This window comes from Mus caroli, chromosome 10, assembly GCF_900094665.2.
Source record: "Mus caroli chromosome 10, CAROLI_EIJ_v1.1, whole genome shotgun sequence".
Lineage (NCBI taxonomy): Eukaryota > Metazoa > Chordata > Mammalia > Rodentia > Muridae > Mus > Mus caroli.
The window spans coordinates 47,197,863-47,218,994 of record NC_034579.1 but is presented as its reverse complement, the minus strand read 5'-3'; the positions used below and the strand labels follow the sequence as shown (position 1 = coordinate 47,218,994).

The 21,132-nt window shown below is 40.7% G+C and overlaps 1 protein-coding gene and 1 pseudogene across 3 annotated transcripts in view; both read left to right on the top strand.

Annotated features, from left to right (window-relative positions):
- The window catches only part of Gopc (golgi associated PDZ and coiled-coil motif containing), a 44,640-nt gene extending 26,709 nt beyond the window's left edge, over positions 1-17,931 (top strand). The window contains exons 3-8 of one of the 2 annotated variants that reach the window (XM_021174113.1): positions 416-591; positions 1,661-1,826; positions 4,464-4,559; positions 6,039-6,203; positions 9,229-9,409; positions 15,146-17,931. In XM_021174113.1, the coding sequence (XP_021029772.1) occupies positions 416-591; positions 1,661-1,826; positions 4,464-4,559; positions 6,039-6,203; positions 9,229-9,409; positions 15,146-15,276 (915 nt within the window). In that variant the 3' untranslated portion in view covers positions 15,277-17,931. The remainder of the gene's footprint in view (positions 1-415; positions 592-1,660; positions 1,827-4,463; positions 4,560-6,038; positions 6,204-9,228; positions 9,410-15,145) is intronic. The other variant, XM_029482602.1, reaches the window with a different exon arrangement.
- On the top strand, positions 11,725-13,911 carry LOC110303146 (annotated as a pseudogene). Its single transcript, XR_003837787.1, has one exon. The product of XR_003837787.1 is annotated as an RNA-binding protein EWS pseudogene (transcript).
- Positions 17,932-21,132: the final 3,201 nt, after the last annotated feature.

The following is a 21,132-nucleotide window of genomic DNA, read 5'->3' as shown; positions in this document are numbered from 1 at the left end:
AGGCCACCCTGAAACAAGGCTTTATCTCAAACACAAAGAATTCTCATCTAAAGAGATGGCTTAGCAGTTAAGGGCACTTGCTGTCCTTCCAGAGGACCCAACATCCCCATCAGCCTGCTCACAGCCACCTGTAACTGCAGCTCCCAGGGACCCAATCTGTTCTCTGGCTTCCATGGACAGACCACACACATGTGGTACACACTCAAGATTCAGATACAGATGCGCACGCCCGTGCGTGCACGCACACACAAATACAAAAATAAATAATTAGATCCATTGTGTTTCAATTCTATTTCCCATGTTTTCATTGTTTGTTTTATATGCTGAGCTTATGTATAATTTTAAGGAGCATAGTCTCCTGGCTATAGAGTCATAAAGACATTGTCATAAAATTATGATCTTAAAATTGCAATAGGAAAGAGAACTTGAAGCAAATAAAACAGAAAAGGTAAAAGAAGCTCGACTTGAAGCTGAAGTGAAGCTACTAAGGAAGGAGAACGAGGCTCTTCGAAGGCACATAGCTGTTCTCCAGGCTGAAGTTTATGGGGCGAGGTTGGCTGCCAAGTACTTGGATAAGGAGCTGGCCGGCAGGTGTGTAAAATGGCTCTGCTTGACTCATATCTTATGACTGAAACGGTTTCACCCTGATTTTTATACATAGCTATAAGTTAACAGTGTTGGCAGCACTGTTTAGCACAGATGTTTCTTATCCACAAGTACACTATTTATTAAGTAATATCAGTATTAAGCTAATAATAATTTACAGTGAGATGCCTGAAACTCTGCAGAGCAATGCTTTTCTGTAGTTTCCTGCCTTGACTCTGTAACAGGTGATGCTCATGTGACCAGCAGTAAGAAATTCTTTGATCTTTTCTGGCCCCACTTTCTGGCTTTAATCTTGTTATGTGAGTTACTCACAAACTTTGATGATGTGCTAGTATCAAATCATTTTATACTCATTTTAATATTCTGTTAAAAATTGAGATGAAGCCAAGGTTTTTCTAAATTATTTTTAGACTTTTAAATTTTACATGTGCGAGTGTTTTGCCCGTGTGTTGTATATACACCTTGTGTATTCAGTGCCTTGGGAGGTCAGAGGAGGGGGGTGAGATCCCCTGAGAGTTACAGATGGTTGTGAGTCATCATGGGGTACTGGGAACTGAGCCTGGGTCCTCCTCAAGAGCTTCAAGTGCTCCTAACCACTGAGTCATCTCTTCAGCCCTGAAGCAAATAACTTTTATCATTTTGAAATACAAATTTCTGATGATTTTTTTACTTAAATAATCACTTTAAAAGAATTTTTAAAATATGGTCATTATTATCTAACTGCTTCTATTTAATAGTGCACTGAATTCAGTTATATAAGAGATAAAACATATTGCCATTAATCTCAAAAAAATGTTTTTTAGGTATATTTAAATTAAGTATATAATTAAAGGAGTTCTCATTTATTTCTTTTAAAAAACGTTTAGCTTTTTTCCCCCTAAAAGATATTTGTCCCTTTCAGTTTAGTTGTACAAATCAGAGACATTGAGAAAAACCGAAGTATTAATTTTGTTACCAATTAAACTGTATTCAATAGCTACTTAAGTTATTAATTCTTTTGAATTATCTAAATGTATAAGCTTAACCTAAACTACTCTCTTTTGCTCATGTGAAGGGTCCAACAGATACAATTACTGGGACGGGATATGAAGGGACCTGCTCACGATAAGCTCTGGAACCAGTTAGAAGCTGAAATACATTTGCATCGCCACAAAACTGTCATCAGAGCCTGCAGAGGGCGCAACGACTTGAAGCGGCCCATGCAAGCACCCCCAGGCCACGTACGTCCCTGCTCCCACTCAGCCTCTTCCTGGCTTCATCTCCTCCTCTCTGTTCTCTCTTTCCTTCTATTAGTGTTTGAAACTTTTATTTAATGAGGGAAAAGGGAGTTTGGCTTAATTACAGTAGTTAAAAGGTTCAATTATCCAAAGGAATTTTGGTTGTTTTTCAGACTTTTGTAAGAGTGGTATTTCTTCGAACAGCCCTATCCAGCAAACACATATTGTTGTACTTTAGATCATATTTCAAAATTTTCCTGTATTATGATTGAGTGTGCTTCAATTTGTTATAAACTTATGTGTGATAAGTTATATTTGGGAGAAGTTTTCAAGGGACTTTTTGGTACCTACCTTTAAACACAGATTCTGAAATAATATTTACATTTATTTGGCCTCCAGTTAGGATAGAATTTGAAGTCTGTATTCAGTTTTCCATTGCATAGCCACCACTGTAAAGGAGCTTTGGTAAATCCTTATTAGATAACATAGACTTTAACCATAGCAGTTCAATATATGAAGCAGACTTTCCCCCAGTGGGTCCCATATTTTAATACCAATGGCCTTTATGTTAGTTACTGTTGTTCTGTGGCTGTGGTGAAGAACTGTGTTCAAGGCAACTTACAAAAGGAAGCATTTGATGGGGGCTTGTTCACAGTTTCAGAGTCTGTGAGCAGCATGATGAAGAGCACGAGGGCAGGCAGGCAGGCAGGCATGGCACTGGAACAGTAGCTGACCCAAAGACAGCTAGCAGAGAGAGGCAAGGCCACACCCCCTAATCCTTCTTCTACAGTCTACCAACTGGGAACCAAACATTAAATATATGAGCCATTCTCATTCAAGCCACTACAGCTTTAAACAGTAAAATAATCTGTTACCTCCACAAAAGTTGTTATAAGAATAATAGCACATAGTGAGGAACAGGGTCACAGTGCATAGATATGTCACTGTCTTCTAGAGCCTGATGCTCCATATTAACTTTGAGTCTGGTAGGTCTGAAAAATAGGCTATAAGGGGGACACATTAGTTGGTGTGGCAGCGTATCAGAGCGACAAAGCATACTCAAATAGCTTCGTGACATCAGCTAACTAGTCAGCCAGAAGCCAGAAAATGAGAGTTATTTTACATTAAATATAGGAGTCTTAAACTGGTAGTTATAAGCCTTTTAAATAAAATAGTGAACACAGTAGTATGGTATTGTGCCCGGCTACCTCAGAGAGACAGTGGTAATCCAAGGAACAAAATGAGAGAAGCTTGGGAAGTAACATTGGGAAGGAAGGGCAGCTTTGAGAGGCCTCGACTGAGCTAAGGTCTTCACAGCTGATAGTTAAGGAGAGGAAGAGCGAAGCTTTGCTTTGGCTATCCAAGTGTACTTTGGCTTTTACTAATAAAGGAAGAACAGGAAAATGAAGGTCTGTGAGAGGAAAGATGCATCATCAGTTCTAGACAGGTAGTGTTTGAGGTTTGGGTGTGACATATAAGAAACCCATCCAATTGGGTGTATGAATGAAACTCAGGAAAGAAGTCTTGAGTTGCAGAAATATTAAGCAAGTTGTATTCTTTGGTGTCATTGAAATCATGGAAGTCAGTAGCCAAGGGATGCATGCACAAACTAACCAACTAAATAGGAGGCAAGGAGGAGTCTCGGTATGGAGGGAGAGAGTACACCACAAAGAAAGACTCCTGGTACAGACAGCTTAGATCACCTGGCAAAGTAGGTAAGAACAACAGAGGAAGAGAGTGGGCTTCAAAGGGTGTTTATTGGCCCCTGACAGCCTTTTGCAGGGTTCTAGTACAGTAGTGACTAAAAAGTCTTCATTGGCTTCAGCAATATTTTTACAAGTGACCAAAAGAAAATTTCAGACTAGGGATAAAATCTTCATCACAGTGACCAAAGTAATGTAGGAGGCAAGGAAGTATGTGTGGAGGATAGAAGATAGTGACTGAAAAAGACAGGGAAAAATTGAGGGGGTTCTTTTTTTGTTTGGTTTACTTTGGGTTTGGGGATTTGGTTTGTCAGAATCTTAAAATTGGAAGATGCGTAGAATGTATTTACTGGCTGAGCTGAAAAGGAGTTTAGTAGAAAGGAAAAGATCCAAGACACCAGAGGGGGCTGAGTAGGGTTAGCGCAAGTGCAGAGTGTGTGCTTAGCATGCAAAACAATCTTAGGTTTGAACTTTAAAAAACAAGCGAGAAAGGCCAAAGAACAGTTAATGGAATAAGGTACTTTATTTTAGCAGGTAGATTTTAGAGCACTAGGGAATAAAAAGTATTAATGTTCAAGCTGATAAAAAATTGTCGGTTCTAAAAATCACTTAACATTTATATAAACCCCTAAAGATATTTTCTAGTGAAGATACATGGTTACTACTTTATTCCTTGAATAGATTCCTGGTAATTTTATAGTGTCGTATTATATACATATACATACATATATATAAATATATATATTTATTTACAGAGGGTGAAAAAAATCATCCATAAATTTTACCATATCAGTATTTTCATCTCATCTTTTAATTGCTGTAATCTATACCAGAAGATTAATAATGGTTTTTAAAGGCAAGTTAGTAACATGAGTTCTGCTTGCTTTGTTATTTATCTAAATAATACTAATTTTTTTCTCTTTTTCCCTGCAATAAGGATCAAGACTCTTTGAAGAAAAGCCAGGGAGTTGGTCCAATTAGGAAAGTTCTCCTCCTTAAGGAAGATCATGAAGGCCTTGGCATTTCTATTACAGTAAGAAGTGGTGCTTCTGTTTCCTTATGGCGCTTGTCTGATAGGAACAGGGTCCTTTGTGGGGCATCATCTGTGGGAACAAAATATTCTGGATATAACTCAAAATAACTGAATTTTTTAAAACTTAAGCAGTAACACTTTTGCATAAAACCTTCTTGTGTATAAAGAAAGCTTCCTATAATTTAGATGTCCCTTTAAGAAGTGTAGTTTAGATGGGCGGTGGTGGCGCACGCCTTTAATCCCAGCACTTGGGAGGCAGAGGCAGGTGGAGTTCTGAGTTCGAGGCCAGCCTGGTCTACAAAGTGAGTTCCAGGACAGCCAGGGCTATACAGAGAAACCCTGTCTCGAAAAACCAAAAAAAAAAAAAGTGTAGTTTAACATTTTCAGTACAACTGGGAGCAGACAAAAACATGATTCAAAGACATATATGCAGGCAAAGCACCTATGTACATACAATTTTAAAAAATGAAAGTAGAAATAACATACATAAGCTATATAAAGTGATGGCTACCAATTATTGTATTTCTTCAATATTACATATTTTTATGTTTCGGAAATTGATACTTCTCTTGCAAACTTATCTTGGTTAAAGCTGGATGTGATGGCACGTACCTTTAATTCCAGCACTTGGAAAGCAGAGCCATGTGGATATCTGTGAGTTCAAGGCCACTGGTCTACATTCTGAGTTCCAGGACAGCCAAAGCTACATAGAAAGACCCCGTCTCCAAAAAAAAGAAAAAAAAGGGGAAGGGGACCTGGTCATACATAAAGTAACTGGTCTTATTATACATATTTTAGTCACTCTTCTATTGCTCTGAAGAGATACCATGACCAAGGCAACTCTTAGAAAAGAAGCCAGTTAACTGCAGCTTACTCATAGTTTCAGAGGTTTAGTCCATTTTCATGACATTCATGGCACTACAGCATTAGCTGAGAGCTGTGTCCTGATCTGCAGGCCAAGAGAGAGAAAAACACTGAGCTTTTGGAAACTCACAACCCACCTCTGGTAACACACTTATCCTGACAAGGTCACACCCAAAAATCCTTCTGATTGTTCAAACAGTTCTTTTCCCTGGGGACTAAGCATTCAACATATGACCCTATGGGCCCATTTTTATTCACCACTACAATACATAACAATTTAGATTTGACAAAATTGCTTTGCAAGAGACCACAAGATGGCTGAAAGTGCTGTGGAACACTAGTGTATCACTTGTTTTTAATGTTTAAGAAATGAGGCTATGTTAGTTGTCTAGACTGTTTTAGTTCTGGGTTCTATAATTATTTCAGAAAACCGCATGGTCTTAGTAATTGTACTCAGAGGTGCCTTTTTGGTAGTGAGTAAAATTTCACCCCATTCTTACAGAGACTCTCTGCTTACTGTAATGAATTTTTAAGAAAATGTCTTGTGTCTAAGATGATTTGCGATCATTTTATAAACTATAAAGTGACTTACTTCCTTTGATGTTCTATTGCCAGGGTGGGAAAGAGCACGGTGTTCCCATTCTCATCTCTGAGATCCACCCGGGACAGCCTGCGGATAGATGTGGAGGGCTGCATGTTGGAGATGCTATTCTGGCAGTAAATGGAGTCAACCTAAGAGACACAAAGCATAAAGAAGCTGTAACTATACTCTCCCAGCAGGTGAATTCTCTTTATGTCATTAAAGCTGGGAATTATAGAAGTTGTTTCTATCCCTTGAAGCTTATGGGTGTCATTTGATCGTATTTGCTGAAAAGTTACATTTACTCCTTCCCATAGCTACTTAGCTTTGGACAAATTATGTACATTCTCTGGGCAGCAGTCTCCTAAGCTCTGCGATGGAAATGGAGCTGCGGTGTGTGTATCTCAGAATAGGATAGGTTCTTAAGATCAACCGCAAGAATGGCAGGCATGTCTTGCCAATATAGGGTGTCAGGGAATACTGGTAGGAGAAGACGGATTTTGGTCATAGGATATGAACTGAAAGGATCGTTAGAATTCCTCTAGCCCAGTTTGGAGAGACTGATCAGTGGTTAAGGGCTGCTCTTATAGAGGACCCAGATTCAACTCCCAGCGCTCACATGATGGTCAGTAGCCATTTGTAATTCAGTTCCGGGATTGATCCTAAGCCCTCTTTTGCTTCCAAGGGCACGGACATTCATGTAGGCAAAACACACATATACATAATATAAAATAATTATAATAAATATTAAAGATATTAAACTGCAATTCCTGGAGAGCAGTTGCATAGCAAATGATTTATAGAATAACGATCCATATTTAGAGTCAGATTTGTTATCTCATGTCCTTACAGCCTCTGTTTTCCTCTGGGAATAGAGTGAGGGAATTAAAACAATGCTGGTGGAACATGAAGATGTTTGGGTCATCAACACAGTGTACTAGTGTAGAATGATTGTAGATGAGTGTGACTGTACAGACAATCAGCTTAGCTAGTCTCTAGTAACATACTTTAATGCAGGAACCACCCCTATGGCATCAATTAAATAGCTTCAGTAAAGGGAGGACTTACTGATAATGGGGTTGTTTGTTTGTTTTAAGAAAGGTCTTGGGCTGGTGAGATGGCTCAGTGGGTAAGAGCACCCGACTGCTCTTCCGAAGGTCCAGAGTTCAAATCCCAGCAACCACATGGTGGCTCACAACCATCCGCAACGAGATCTGGCGCCCTCTTCTGGAGTGTCTGAAGACAGCTACAGTGTACTTACATATAATAAATAAATCTTTAAAAAAAAAAAAAAAAACTTTAAAAAAAAAAAAAAAAAGAAAGGTCTTGTACATTAAGCTTGAAATTTGTATTAGTATGAGTTTCCAACCTGTGATACTGTGACTCAGCTTTGTCACATAAAAAGTTTATTCATTAGAACCATACAATGGAGTTAAAAAAAAAAAAAAAAAGACTGGCAAAACAGTCTTGCAGTGTTTTAAGTCAGCTTAAAAGTAAGCTAGGCTCAGTTTGACTCCATGTTGGTAGCATGAGAACTGAATGAATGGCAGCTGGGGTAAAAGAGCTGCAGGTATGTGGTGGTGAATGTTAAAGAAAACAGAGCCTATAGCCCATTCCTCAAGAGTAGGTTCAGGAGAGCAGGGCACCGAAGACATTAATTTAGTGGATAGCAGTCAAAGCCAGCAGACTTTCTTTCTAGAAAAGACAGGCCATAATTTTCAGAGTTATAAGCACAAGGCTAGGATGTGGTGAGTGTAGACCCAGTAAAAGACAGTTACAACTTGGAGACTTTTTTTGAACTTAAAATGGTTTATAATTCTGTACTTGACATTAATTTGTTATTAAAGAATAACAGTAAAAGTATTACATCTGGCCCGGTGTAGTAAAAGGAGTAAAGAATGTCCAGCCACACTAGGCGGCATCTTTGTGCTTGCTTGGGCTCTAGGGAAAGCTGCACGTTCTCCTCACTGCTCACCAGGGCTTCTCACTTATGAGAAGAGAGTTAATAAAAGCTATAATGTTATACCATAAATATAGTAATTACTGTTATTCCTAAATAAATACCTTTATTAATACCGCTGTCTTTCTCAGTAAAGAGAATTTCTTTTAAACAAAGGTTTATCTAAGAAGCTGGATGTAATAATTCACACTTGTCATTCCAGTTTGGATTTGAGGCAGGAGGATTACTGCAAGTTTGAATCTAGTTTGGGCAAGCTAGAGGTTAGCTTAGGCTACTCAATAGCTTACTATTTTAAGGGGGAAAGTACTTAGTGGGGAACAATAAGTCATAGCAGTTTCTTTGTGTGTGTGTGTGGGGGGGGGGGTGTTGAGACAGGATTTCTCTGTGTAGCCCTGGCTGTCCTGGAACTCACTCTGTAGACCAGGCTGGCCTCAAACTCAGAAATCCACCTGCCTCTGCTCCCAAGTGCTGGGATTAAAGGCGTGCGCCACCACTGCCTGGCATAGCAATTTCTTGAACTAGCAAAGTTTGTTTGACACCCTTATATACTAGTTTATTTATTATCAGTTTAAATGGAATTGCTAGATTACTGGCAAAGTACAAGATGTCTTTAAACTGAATACATGATTCTGTTCCAAGATTCTGTAAATCTAATGGTTAGGCATCCTTTTTATTTTTGATATATTATTTAAAATACTGTGGAAAGGCCAGGAATAGTGGCAGACACTTATAATCCCTTCTCTTAAGAAGTGGAGGTAGGGGCTGATGAGATGGCTCAGCGGTTAAGAGCACGGATTGCTCTTCCAGAGGTCCTGAGTTCAATTTCCAGCAACCACATGGTGGCTCAAAACCATCTCTGATGGGATCTGATGCCTTCTTCTGGTGTGTCTAAAAACAGCGTCAGTGTACTCATGTAAATAAAAATAAATAAATCTTTAAAAAATAAGTGGAGGAAGGGAGATGAGGAGTTGTAGCTCATTCTCAGCTATGTGAACATTCAAGGCCAGCCTGGTCTACTAAGACCTTGTCTGAGGTGAATGACTGCTTTGATCAGTAGAAGGAGCTATAATATTAGAAGGAACTCCCTCATAGAGAAGATCCAGGAAGTGGTCTGGCTGTCACAGCCTCCCTCTCTTGTACCTTTTGAGAGTCTAGACTTAGCAGTACCTGCCCTCTCCTCCTCTCAGTGTCTGTTCCCAAAGACTGAGAATTCTGTTGTGGCTATAATCCCATGACTTGACTTTCTGTGTTCATCCCTGTTTTAGAGAGGAGAGATTGAGTTTGAAGTAGTCTACGTGGCACCTGAAGTGGATTCTGACGATGAAAATGTAGAGTATGAAGACGAGAGTGGACACCGCTATCGTTTGTATCTTGATGAGTTAGAAGGCAGTGGGAATTCTGGTGCTAGTTGCAAAGACAGCAGTGGCGAGATGAAAATGTTACAAGGTAAAAATCATTCAATTTTATTATGAATGTGTTGGTTATTAATAACATTTCTTCTTTTGGTTATTAGAGACAGGGCCCAGGCTGGCCTTGAACTTGGAGATTTGCCTGCCTCTGCTACCTAAGTGCTGAGATTAAAGTTGTGCACAGTCGCTGCCACCACCTGGCTTACTATGAATAGTATTTTAATGTAAAAGCCTCAGTGTTCTTCAGTAACATGCTAAATGATACAGAACAAAAGACATGAATAGTCAGTCTTGCAGTTTTACTGTGTTCCACTAGTTTACATGTTTTCTAGTTCATATTGGCTAAGATGCTTGAAAAACAAAGATTCAAATTCTCTAGACTCTGAAGCAAAACCCAACATCTCTTTAGAGTGCAGGTGTCTTAATGCGGATTCTTCTCTCATAGCACGAGGAGTTAGAGCTTTGGAACTGTGGGTTAGTGGTTAAATTGATGTCTATGATTATTAACCAGATCACAATTTAGGACCCTCAAGATTTTCAGTTTGGTATTTATAAAAGAAATATGAAAGCACTTCCTTTGGGTAGAGCATTATTTTCCAAGTTATCATAGATGTCTGGGAGTCGCTGGGACCTTTTGAGAGGCATGTGGGCTAAGGGGCTTTTCCTGGCAATACTGTGATGAAACAGTAACAGTTTATTTTTGGATAAAATTGGCACTTGATGATAAAGCTATAAAACTTACTATTTTTTTATTAAATGTTAATTCTTGAGTACATTGCTTATTTTGGTTTGATTTTTGAGACAGCATCTCCCTGTATAGCCTAGGCTGGCTTTGAATTTACAAGCCTTCCTACCTCAGTCTCCAAGTGCTGCCATCACATGCAAGCGTCACAAGCCCAGCCCATTCTTTCATCCTTATGTTTTTAGTGTTCTTTGCCTAAGCCCCAATGCCAGTTGATTGTGTACATGGCATTTTACTCTTCCACTTGATGAGATGTAAGTCCATCTGTCACTGACCCAGCACACTGCACAAAGGTGCTGGTCTTAACAAAACTGCCCTGGTTAGATTACTGACTTTTTGAAAGAATGACTGGCAGGTGGACATTGTCTTCAACTTTTACAGTCTGTTACTTCGAAGAAGACAATTGAGAGTATTTATTGTCAGAAATATGGGCTGTTAAGTGAAAACTACATTTTGTAGAACATCACTTAAATCCCCATGAGCTTGGCTGGTCCCCAGATGTAAGTTTGTAAGGAGCTCAGTGGGCACATTAATTGATGCAGTTCTTACATAATGCAGTAAAACATGTCAGCTTTTGAATTGCTGCTTATTACTTCAGCAATCCAGTGTTTTTTGTATGACCCATATGTAATTTTACAGAGTTGTGTGTGTATTTACCTTCACAGTACAAGCTAGGCAAGAAAACTCGAATGTAACTGTGTGTTGACAATCCCTCAAGGTCTACATTGTTGGATTTTGGTGGAGTGCTAAAGAACATTGACAGTTATTTGAAAAGGCCGTTAAAATACTCTGACCCAGCTACACTTCTGTGCAGCTGGTTCTTCATGCACTTGTAACAGTAAATAAAAACCAGATGTAAATCCAGCTACCTTCAGTAAAGCCAGTTACTAGGGCCAATGAGATGGTGGCTCTGAGGTTAAAAGCACTTGCCACTCTTGGGGAGGACTAGAGCTCAGTTCCCAGCACCTACACTACCTACTCTAACTTCAGCTCCAGTGAATCTGGTGCCTTCGTCTGGCATTTAGACGTATGTACATATATATATATACACATAAATGAAGATAAACCTGTCATAAAAGTCAGAGGTAGGTGAAACTGAGTTTGAGGCTAGCCTGTTCTACAAAGTGAGTTTCAGGACAGCCAGAACTACACAGTGAGACTGTCTCAGATGAGGGGGAAGGATGGGGAGTGACCTATTGTGACATTTTTGTTAGAACTCTATAGTGTTGAGCTGCTCTCCCATGGCCCCATTGTCATTTTACTGTCATGGGTATGAAAAACACCTGTTCCAAGATGATGGTGGGTTGGCGGGGCTGGGTGGGGTTTGGGGCAGAAACCTTTAATCCTAGCGCTCAGGAGGCAGAGGCAGGTGTATCTCTGTGTTCAAGGCCAGAGTGTTCTCTCTGTCTGGAAAAAAACAAAAAGTTCCTTACTTTTTTTATTTTAAACTGGATAAAGCAGAAAAGTGCTTCACCACAACATTATTGTCGTTCTTATTTTTATACCTTCTAAAGATAAAGCATTTTTACATTCCATAAGTTCCTAGTAATTTGAAGGCAGTAGTCCATATCATAGGTCGGTAAGGCTTAAGGAGTTACAGCAGAACTGTTTACAAGTCTTTCCATTAAGACCAGTACTTGAGGAGGACGGCGAGAAAATGGCGACCACGGATTACAGTACCTATAGTCAAGCTGCAGCCCAGCAGGGCTACAGTGCTTACACCGCCCAGCCAACTCAAGGATATGCACAGACCACCCAGGCATATGGGCAACAAAGCTATGGAACCTATGGACAGCCTACTGATGTCAGCTATACNCANGCTCAGANCACTGCCACCTACNGGCAGACTGCATATGCAACTTCTTACGGACAGCCTCCCACTGGTTATACCACTCCAACTGCCCCCCAGGCATACAGCCAGCCTGTGCAAGGATATGGCACTAGTGCTTATGACACCACCACTGCTACAGTTACTACAACGTAGGCCTCTTACGCAGTTCAGACTGCATATGGCATCCAGCCTGCCTACCCCACCTATGGCCAGCAGCCAGCAGCCAGCAGCCACCGCACCTACCAGACCACAGGATGGTAATAAGCCTGCTGAGACTAGTCAACCTCAATCTAGCACAGGGGGTTATAACCAACCCAGCCTAGGATATGGACAGAGTAACTACAGCTATCCCCAAGTACCTGGGAGCTACCCAATGCAGCCAGTCACCGCACCTCCATCTTATCCTCCTACCAGCTACTCTTCTTCACAGCCGGCTAGTTACGATCAGAGCATTTACTCTCAGCAGAACACCTATGGGCAGCCGAGCAGCTATGGACAGCAGAGTAGCTATGNTCAACAAAGCAGCTATGGGCAGCAGCCTCCTACTAGTTACCCCCCTCAGACTGGATCCTACAGCCAGGCTCCAAGTCAATATAGCCAACAGAGCAGCAGCTACGGGCAGCAGAGTTCATTCCGACAGGACCACCCCAGTAGCATGGGTGTTTGTGGGCAGGAGTCTGGAGGATTTTCCAGACCAGGAGAGAACCGGAGCTTGAGTGGTCCTGATAACCGGGGCAGGGGAAGAGGGGGATTTGATGGTGGAGGCATGAGCAGAGGTGGGCGGGGAGGAGGACGTGGTAGAATGGGCAGCGCTGGAGAGCGAGGTGGCTTCAATAAGCCTGGTGGACCCATGGATGAAGGACCAGATCTTGATCTAGGCCTTCCTATAGATCCCGGTGAAGACTCTGACAACAGTGCAATTTATGTGCAAGGATTAAATGACAATGTGACTCTGGATGATCTGGCAGACTTCTTGAGGCAGTGTGGGGTTGTCAAGATGAACAAGAGAACTGGACAACCCATGATCCATATCTACCTGGATAAGGAGACAGGAAAGCCTAAAGGTGACGCCACAGGGTCCTATGAAGATCCACCAACTGCCAAGGCTGCCGTGGAATGGTTTGATGGGAAAGATTTTCAAGGAAGCAAACTTAAAGTTTCTCTTGCCCGAAAGAAGCCTCCAATGAACAGCATGCGGGAAGGCATGCCACCTCGTGAGAGCAGAGGGATGCCACCACCACTTCGTGGAGGTCCTGGTGGCCCAGGAGGCCCTGGAGGACCCATGGGTCGCATGGGAGGCCGTGCAGGAGACAGAGGAGGCTTCCCTTCAAGAGGGCCCCAAGGCTCCAAAGGAAACCCCTCTGGAGGAGGAAATGTCCAGCACCGAGCTGGAGACTGGCAGTGTCCCAATTCGGGCTGTGGAAATCAGAACTTCACTTGGAGAACAGAATGCAACCAGTGTAAGGCCCCTAAGCCCGAGGGCTTCCTCCCGCCACCCTTTCTACCTCCGGGTGGTGATCATGGACGAGGTGGCCCTGGTGGCATGCATGGAGGAAGAGGAGGACTTGTGGACCATGGTGGTCCTGGAGGAATGTTCAGAGGTGGCAGAGGTGGAGACAGAGGAGGCTTCCGAGGTGGCTGTGGAATGGACCGAGGTGGCTTTGGTGGAGGGAGATGAGATGGTCCTGGGGAACCTCCTGGACCTTTAATGGAATAGATGGGAGGAAGTAGAGGCTGACGTGGAGGACCTGGGAAAATGAATAAAAGCGAGCACCGTCAGGAACGCAGAGCCCGGCCCTACTAGAGACCTGCAGAGCTGCATTGACGACCAGATTTATTTTTTAAACCAGAAAATGTTTTAAATTTATAATTCCATATTTACAATGTTGGCGACAACATTATGATTATTCCTTGTGTGTACTTTAGTATTCTCACCATTTGTGAAGAAACATTAAAACAAGTTAAATAGTAGTGTGCTGAGTTTCTTTTTGTTTTGTTTTGTTTTTTTGATTTGTTTTGTTCTTTTTTTTTTCCTTTTTAAGATGGTTGTTTTAACAATGGGAACTCCTTGTGAGCATGCTCAGTATCATTGTGGAGAACCAAGAGGGCCTCTAATTGTAACAATGTTCATGGTTGTGATTTTTTTTTAAATAAAATTCCAAATGTTTATAAACTGTCAAAAAAAAAAAAAAGTCCAGTACTTGACTAGACATTCTTTAAATGTTTTCTAGCTCTCATAAGTTTAAAGCAGTAATTTTATAGCCTTGGTTAGAAAACTTTTCTTACCTATGTAAACTGCAAATGCTTAAAACATGAAATATGACTCACAGCTGTGTGTGGTGGCACACGCCTTTATTCCCAGCACTCGGGAGACAGAGGCAGGTGGATTTCTGAGTTCGAGGCCAGCCTGGTCTACAAAGTGAGTTCTAGGACAGCCAGGGCTACACAGAGAAACTCTGACTCGAAAAAAAAAACAACAACAAAAAAAAGAAATATGACTCAGCCAAAATGCATGCCATACAGCATATTACTATTAAGTGTGTCAGATAATGAAAAATTTACCTTTGGTAGGTTTTAGATCTTCCTCGGACTTCTAGGCTGGCCAGGAACTCATTGTGTAGACCATGCTGTCTTTGAACACAGGGTCTTCCTGCCTTTGACTCTCAAGTATTGAAATAAAATCTATCTGTTGATTATTGTTTAATACAGATCTTTCTAAGCTTACTTAGTGGGGTTTTCAGTCAGTCATATTTACTTAAAATCCCATTATATGTTTGGTAAATGAACCAAAATTTATTTTAATATTTAGCTAACATTATCTTGCCAACAGATTGTTTAGCAGTCAACTAGCATATAGTTCAATGAATTGAAGTTAAATAATATAGAAGCAAAATATTTGTATTTCAGTAAATACTTGTATAAATACAATTGGATTTTTATAACTTAGTATGTCAACCCTAAGTTTTTTAGAAAACTAGATGGATTTATTTCACAACTTTCAGGTAGCTTCAATAGTTAATACTTTAAAAATGTATATGATGTTTCCTATCTGCTATAAGATGAAATTGATTTGATCAGGGTTAGTTTGCCTTATATTGCTGCTAATAATTTCATTGAACATTTTTTCTTAGTAAAACTATAAAACTTAGACATATTTTCAGCCAGAAATACATGGTATTTTTTGTGTTCTTGTCTCCCAGGGTATAACAAGAAGGCAGTGAGGGATGCACATGAAAATGGGGACGTAGGGGCTGCAGGTGAGAGCCCTCTGGATGACACTGCTGCGAGAGCAGCTCATCTGCACAGCCTGCATCAGAAGAAGGCCTACTAACCCATCCCAGACACGCTGCTTGTCAGACTCATGGAGTGTGGGGCACTAGAGAAGATGGTGACAAAGACTGCACAAGATCAGGGAGGCTGTGTGTTGCCTAGAGAAAGGCGGGAACCTCAGGGCTTCATGTGAACAATTCTAAGTGCATAAACCCCTGTTTTCTGTGGTATACCTTAATTAGCTATTGCATGGAAGGCAGTTTTGATTTTCCTGGAATCTAAGCACCAAAGCATGTGTTTCCCAAAGGGGTTTTACTAGGCTCTTACAGGCCAAGTGGATGCTATTTCATTTGGCTCCTTTTCATATTTAACAGGACAGTGCTAACTGGAATTCTCTAAGTACCCTTTAAATACAGCAGAGTAAATGATACCATATATTCCCTAAGGATAACTGCGGAATTTCAGATGACAGAACTTTACTCAGTGAATTGCAAAAATCTAGGTTGACATTTTTGCTTAATTGAAAATTTTGTTTCAGGTTTTTTAAAAAAAGTATCTTGTACATTCCTGATATCTAAATTAATTACTATCTTAAATCATTATGATGAGTTCACTCTCCAGTTAACTCAACTGCAGTACAAAACGGTTTTCTTTAGGCAATCCTGTATCAGTCAATGCTGCTCTAGAAATAGTTTGGGAAAAGTTACTGTGCATTTGACTTTGGACTTTTAAAGGAAACGCAGATGAGTGGAAAATGGCCTGTTTTCAATTATGTTGATCTGTGTGCATGGTATTGGAGCATTACACTGTTAATGTTTAGTCCCAAATGTTAATTGTCTGGAATCCACGAAAACCAGCTTTATACATTTTTGAGTTGTTCCCAAGCTTTGTTTTGTGATAGTCAGGAACATTACTATGTCATGAAATACATTGTGTTCAAACAGCAGTTGGCTTTAAGTACCCGACTTGCCAGTCATTTAAAAAGCCGGGGGCCAAGGTAGGCAAGATGAGGTAAAGACATTTTGGTACAGTGAGCGTATTGGTTTTTATATCAGTATATGTTTGACTAAAGCAATACTCGTGTGCAAACTCTGTATATGTATTAGTTCTGTTGTATCACAACTAAATACAGAGTGCCTGCTCCCTTCTTTCCTGACCTACAGACAATGCACCCTGCCTGCCGGGCAAAGTGAAAAGACTGTACTTAAAGAGGAGTGATTTTTGCTAAGTCACTGTTTTAAAGGATTTTCACCTAAGGGAATCTTATGGGGGAGAAGCCTACATATCTAGGGCTTTTACAATATCAGTATCTTCTTTCTTGGTATGCTTGTTTTTCCCAGATGCATTATATATTTGTTCAAAGTTAAATCTATAAAATGTATATACTTTATTTTGTGATTTTGCTATTTATAAATTTACTTTTTAACTGTTGCTCATTTATGGTCTATGGGTGGTTTCGTTCTTCATAGTATCACCGTGTTAACTGGTAACTAAAAGTGCACTTCGTATGTATATTGTTACTGATGCTGAGATACCTTGTAGTGTAACATTGCCTGTAAACAAGGTTAGTATTTTAATTGTACAAATGAATAAACATGTTACATATTACTGTTTGCTCCTGATAGGCTAGACCTCTTAAAAGAAAGATTGTTTTTTCCTCATGTATTCCTCCCATGCCAAACACATACCCCAGTGCATGACTTGAGACCTTCAAAGTAGGTGGTAGCCATTGTATTCATTTAAGGAAAAAATGTTCATGGTAACAGATCTGAAACATTTTTGCTTTGACCTGAAACCATGCTGCTCCTATATCCTTTCAGCATTGCTTGGGAAGGACCAGGGCCATTTTATTTTCCTTTTTATTCAGAGATTATATGCCTTATATACTATGATTGAATCGCTAGGAAATGTAAGCTATATAGCCCTTTGAATTTTTTCAAGAACTTCACAGCAGATGTGAAAGCAAAACTTTAGGAAATGGATGAGCATTTTCATGTGCTGCCTAGGAAGGATTGTGTGAGATGGGTACAGAATATATTTAGAAAGAGTAGTTTATGGTTCTGCAGGTCCGTCTTTCCATCTCTGCTTCCTGGTTTGGAAGCATAGGAGAGCGCTGTGACTTGAATGCTGCTCTGAGAGCATCCTGGTACTCTCCCAGGCCCACTGGAGAGTTCACTTCAGAGGGTGTGGTCCCGAAGCACTAAGTGAAGAGTAGTCTTTATAGTTCATGTTCATAGGAAAGATGCCCATATAACACTGACTCTTCTTGAACAAAGCCAAAAAGTGGGGGGAAAGCTGTTGCAAAGCCATTACAATGAAAACGTGTAGAACATGAGAGGTGTGTATGCGGACATACTCACACTTATTGTGCAAAATTGTCTTCTGCAGTTCTCTGTTCTGAACATGATGGAAGTGACGTATTCGGGTTAGGGATTATTGTTAAATTAAATTTGAGAGAGATGAAGAGCTTGCAAGTCTGTTGATTAGAATTAAACAATTACAAATAACATAACCTGTCCATGGTGCTGGAATAGTCCCCACAGCAAGGGGCTTATGTTGTTTTCATATTTTAAAACAAAAAATATATATTAATTTACATATAAGGTGATTTATGATAATTGTATTATATCTAGTTGAGTTTCATATTCTTAATTAGCCTGTAAATAAAAATGACATATTCTACATTAAAGCAGTATTGATCAGATTTGAAGGAAAATAAATGTTTTCTTTTTCATTCACATTAAATATTTTGGTTTACTATGGGTTCTGAGTAGCTCCTGTGACTTGTATCATTGTGTCATGAAATACCCAAAGGCTGAATCCGGCTGCTGGGGTAGAGTATTATAGGTTGGGTAGGAATTGTTTAGTCTTAACTGTTTCATCTGAATTAGTTAGAAATATGGTAGTTAGGAACTGTGGAAACAACTCTGGGATCGATAGTCTGTTTTAAACTTAGCAGATGGCAGAAACTCTGGTCTCTTTGGCTTGGTTTCGTATTACAGATCTTAAAAGCTAAAGTTACATATTGAGGACAGCATTGGTAAGAATATCATATGAGGGCTGGCGAGATGGCTCAGCGGGTAAGAGCACTGACTGCTCTTCCAAAGGTCCTGAGTTCAAATCCCAGCAACCACATGGTGGCTCACATCCGTAATGAGATCTGACGCCCTCTTCTGGAATGTCTGAAGACAGCTACAGTGTACTTACATATGATAAATAAATAAATCTTTTAAAAAAAAAAAGAATATCGTATGAATCCTTGTATTTGAAAGGAAATTCTTTCATATACATCTACATCTATCTAGTTTAGAGTTTTCCAAAGCACATGTGAGGTTATTTTGGTAAACATTCATCAGCTCAGGAACTGTCTTTCGTTACGAGCACTTAGAAATATTTGTCCCCTGCCGTCGGGCAGCTGTGATTTAGTCCTCACATCCATGTGCGCCCTGTGGCAACTGAAGCTACTGATTCTTAAGTTCTCGAAGGAAAAGTCTTTAACAAAATTCATCCCCTCAGGCTGTTGCTTGGTTAGTGAGATATAAAAAGGGATCTGTATTTTCGGTATTGATCAATGTTGTATTTTAGAGAGGTTACAATCTACCTTGAAAAAGGAAAAAAAGGTATAAACGTATCACGGATTACCATGTGTTGTTGGTGATAAATATTTTGTTTGACAATAAATGTTTTCCAGGTTGTCTTGAGCCATAACCACCCTTGATGCAGAACACATCTCTTGACATCTCCAGCAGGAGGACATTTAGCTGTCTGGAGGCCCAGCTGCCTCAAGCTGGGATTGTCTGTGTTCAGGCTAAAGCTGTGCCTCTTCAGGTGGCCACTGACCAGGACAAAGACCTTGTGAGTCATGGAGACTGCCAGGAAGACTCCCTACGTTATACTTGAAGTTACATTCCCTCAGTCCATCCTCCTCCAATCGTGCACACACTTTGTGGTTGGCTTGCCTCCACCCCCCTCACTTGCTTTTATATCACCAGCTAATAAACCTTTTGCACAAACAGCTGACTGAGATAGATGCAGATACTTACACCCAATGAATGGACTGAAGTCGGGGACCCTTGTGGTTAAATTAGGGAAAGGCTGGAAGAAGTTGAGGACAAGGGCAACCCCATAAGAAAGACCAGCAGTCTCAACTAACTTGGACTCCTGAGATCTCTCAGACACTGAGACACCAACCAGGCAGCATATACTAGCTGATATGAGGCCCCCAACACATATACAGGAGAGGATTGCTAGGTCTGGCCTCAGTGAGAGAAGACACACCTAACCCTGGAAAGATTGGAGGCCCCAGGGAGTGGGGAAGCCTGGCCGGATTTGGGGGGACATCCTCTTGTAGATGGGGGATGAGGGATAGAATAAGGAACTGGACCGGGAGGGGGATAACGACTAGACTGTAAAAAAAATAAAAATAAAAAATAAGATAATTTTTAAAAAGAGCTGTTCATCTCCTACCCCCAAAATGAAGCAGGATAGCTATCTTAGCTGGATACCTCTAGTGCTGACACAGGGGCATGGCTTAGTTGCTAAGTGTTTCAAAGATCATATACTGGAAATTCTGAGCATAGTAGAGCAACAGTGTCATTCTGAGGGCCATGTGTGGTCATCTTCTGGTTAGTATATAACAAGGTCTCAGGAGGATACCACCTTTTTTTAATTAGTAGAAGGTTCACACACCTGAAATGTCTATATAAACAACAGGATTTGTGTTGTTCACCTTCAGGGCATTTGGAATTTTTAGTACATGCTACTAGGTGACCCTATAAAATGTGCTCTAAACAAAATTTTGAGAGCCTACCCCCATATCGTATGTATGGTGTATGTGTCATCAGAACTCATTTTCTCTTTGTGTGTGTGTGTCTCATTTTAAAATGATCTTTATTAAGCCTATCTGTGGTCATAGGCTCAGGCAAGCATCCCCCAGTAAATAGTGCTTTGTGTGTGGAATGGTACAAGCCTGTTGAGCAGCACTGGGACAAATCATAGTTATAAGGCAGATCTTGTACTCAGACCCGTGGCTCTTTTGCAAATGGGTCATCTTGAGGGGTGTTTTTGGAGACTCCTCAGGTAGTATAACTGGGGAAAGATCCACAAGGATTCTCGGGGACATTGAGCAACTTGGGTGTTAGGAAGACATGATGATGACAGTGTCAGAACAGCAGAGGTGGCTGGTCACATTAGGTTGTGTTGGTGAACTGCTGATAAAGGACAGGCTATGATCAGGTTGCCACATCTGATACTTCAACAGGAAAGCTAGACCTCAAGGAAGGTGAAGGAGTTTGGAGGAAACCTCCCTCCTACAATGAGAGGACTGACAGGGCATTCAGTTGAGCTTTCACAGAATATCTGATCCTAAAGCCAATGGGGAAATGTAGAGCCTTGAAAGACATGGAGATATTTTGGATGCCCCTGAGGATGGTAACTGCTGATCCTCCTGGATTGCTTAATCTTGGAAAGTAGCCCATGCATCCTTTGAAAACCAGTAAAAGAGCAACACTCCTCCATTGCTGGTGGGATCGCAAGCTGGTACAACCACTCTGGAAATCAGTCTGGCGGTTCCTCAGAAAATTGAACATCCTACTAACTACTGGAAGATCCAGCAATACAACCCCTGGACATATACTCAGAAGATGCTTGAACTTGTAATAAGGACACATGCTCCACTATGTTCATCTCAGCCTTATTTATAATAGCCAGGAGCTGGAAAGGACCCAGAGGAATGGATACAGAAAATGTGGTAATTTACACAATGGAGTACTACGCAGCTATTAAAAACAATGAATAGGGCTGGTGAGATGGCTCAGTGGGTAAGAGTACCCGACTGCTCTTCCGAAGGTCCAGAGTTCAAATCCCAGCAACCACATGGTGGCTCACAACCATCCGTGACAAGATCTGACTCCCTCTT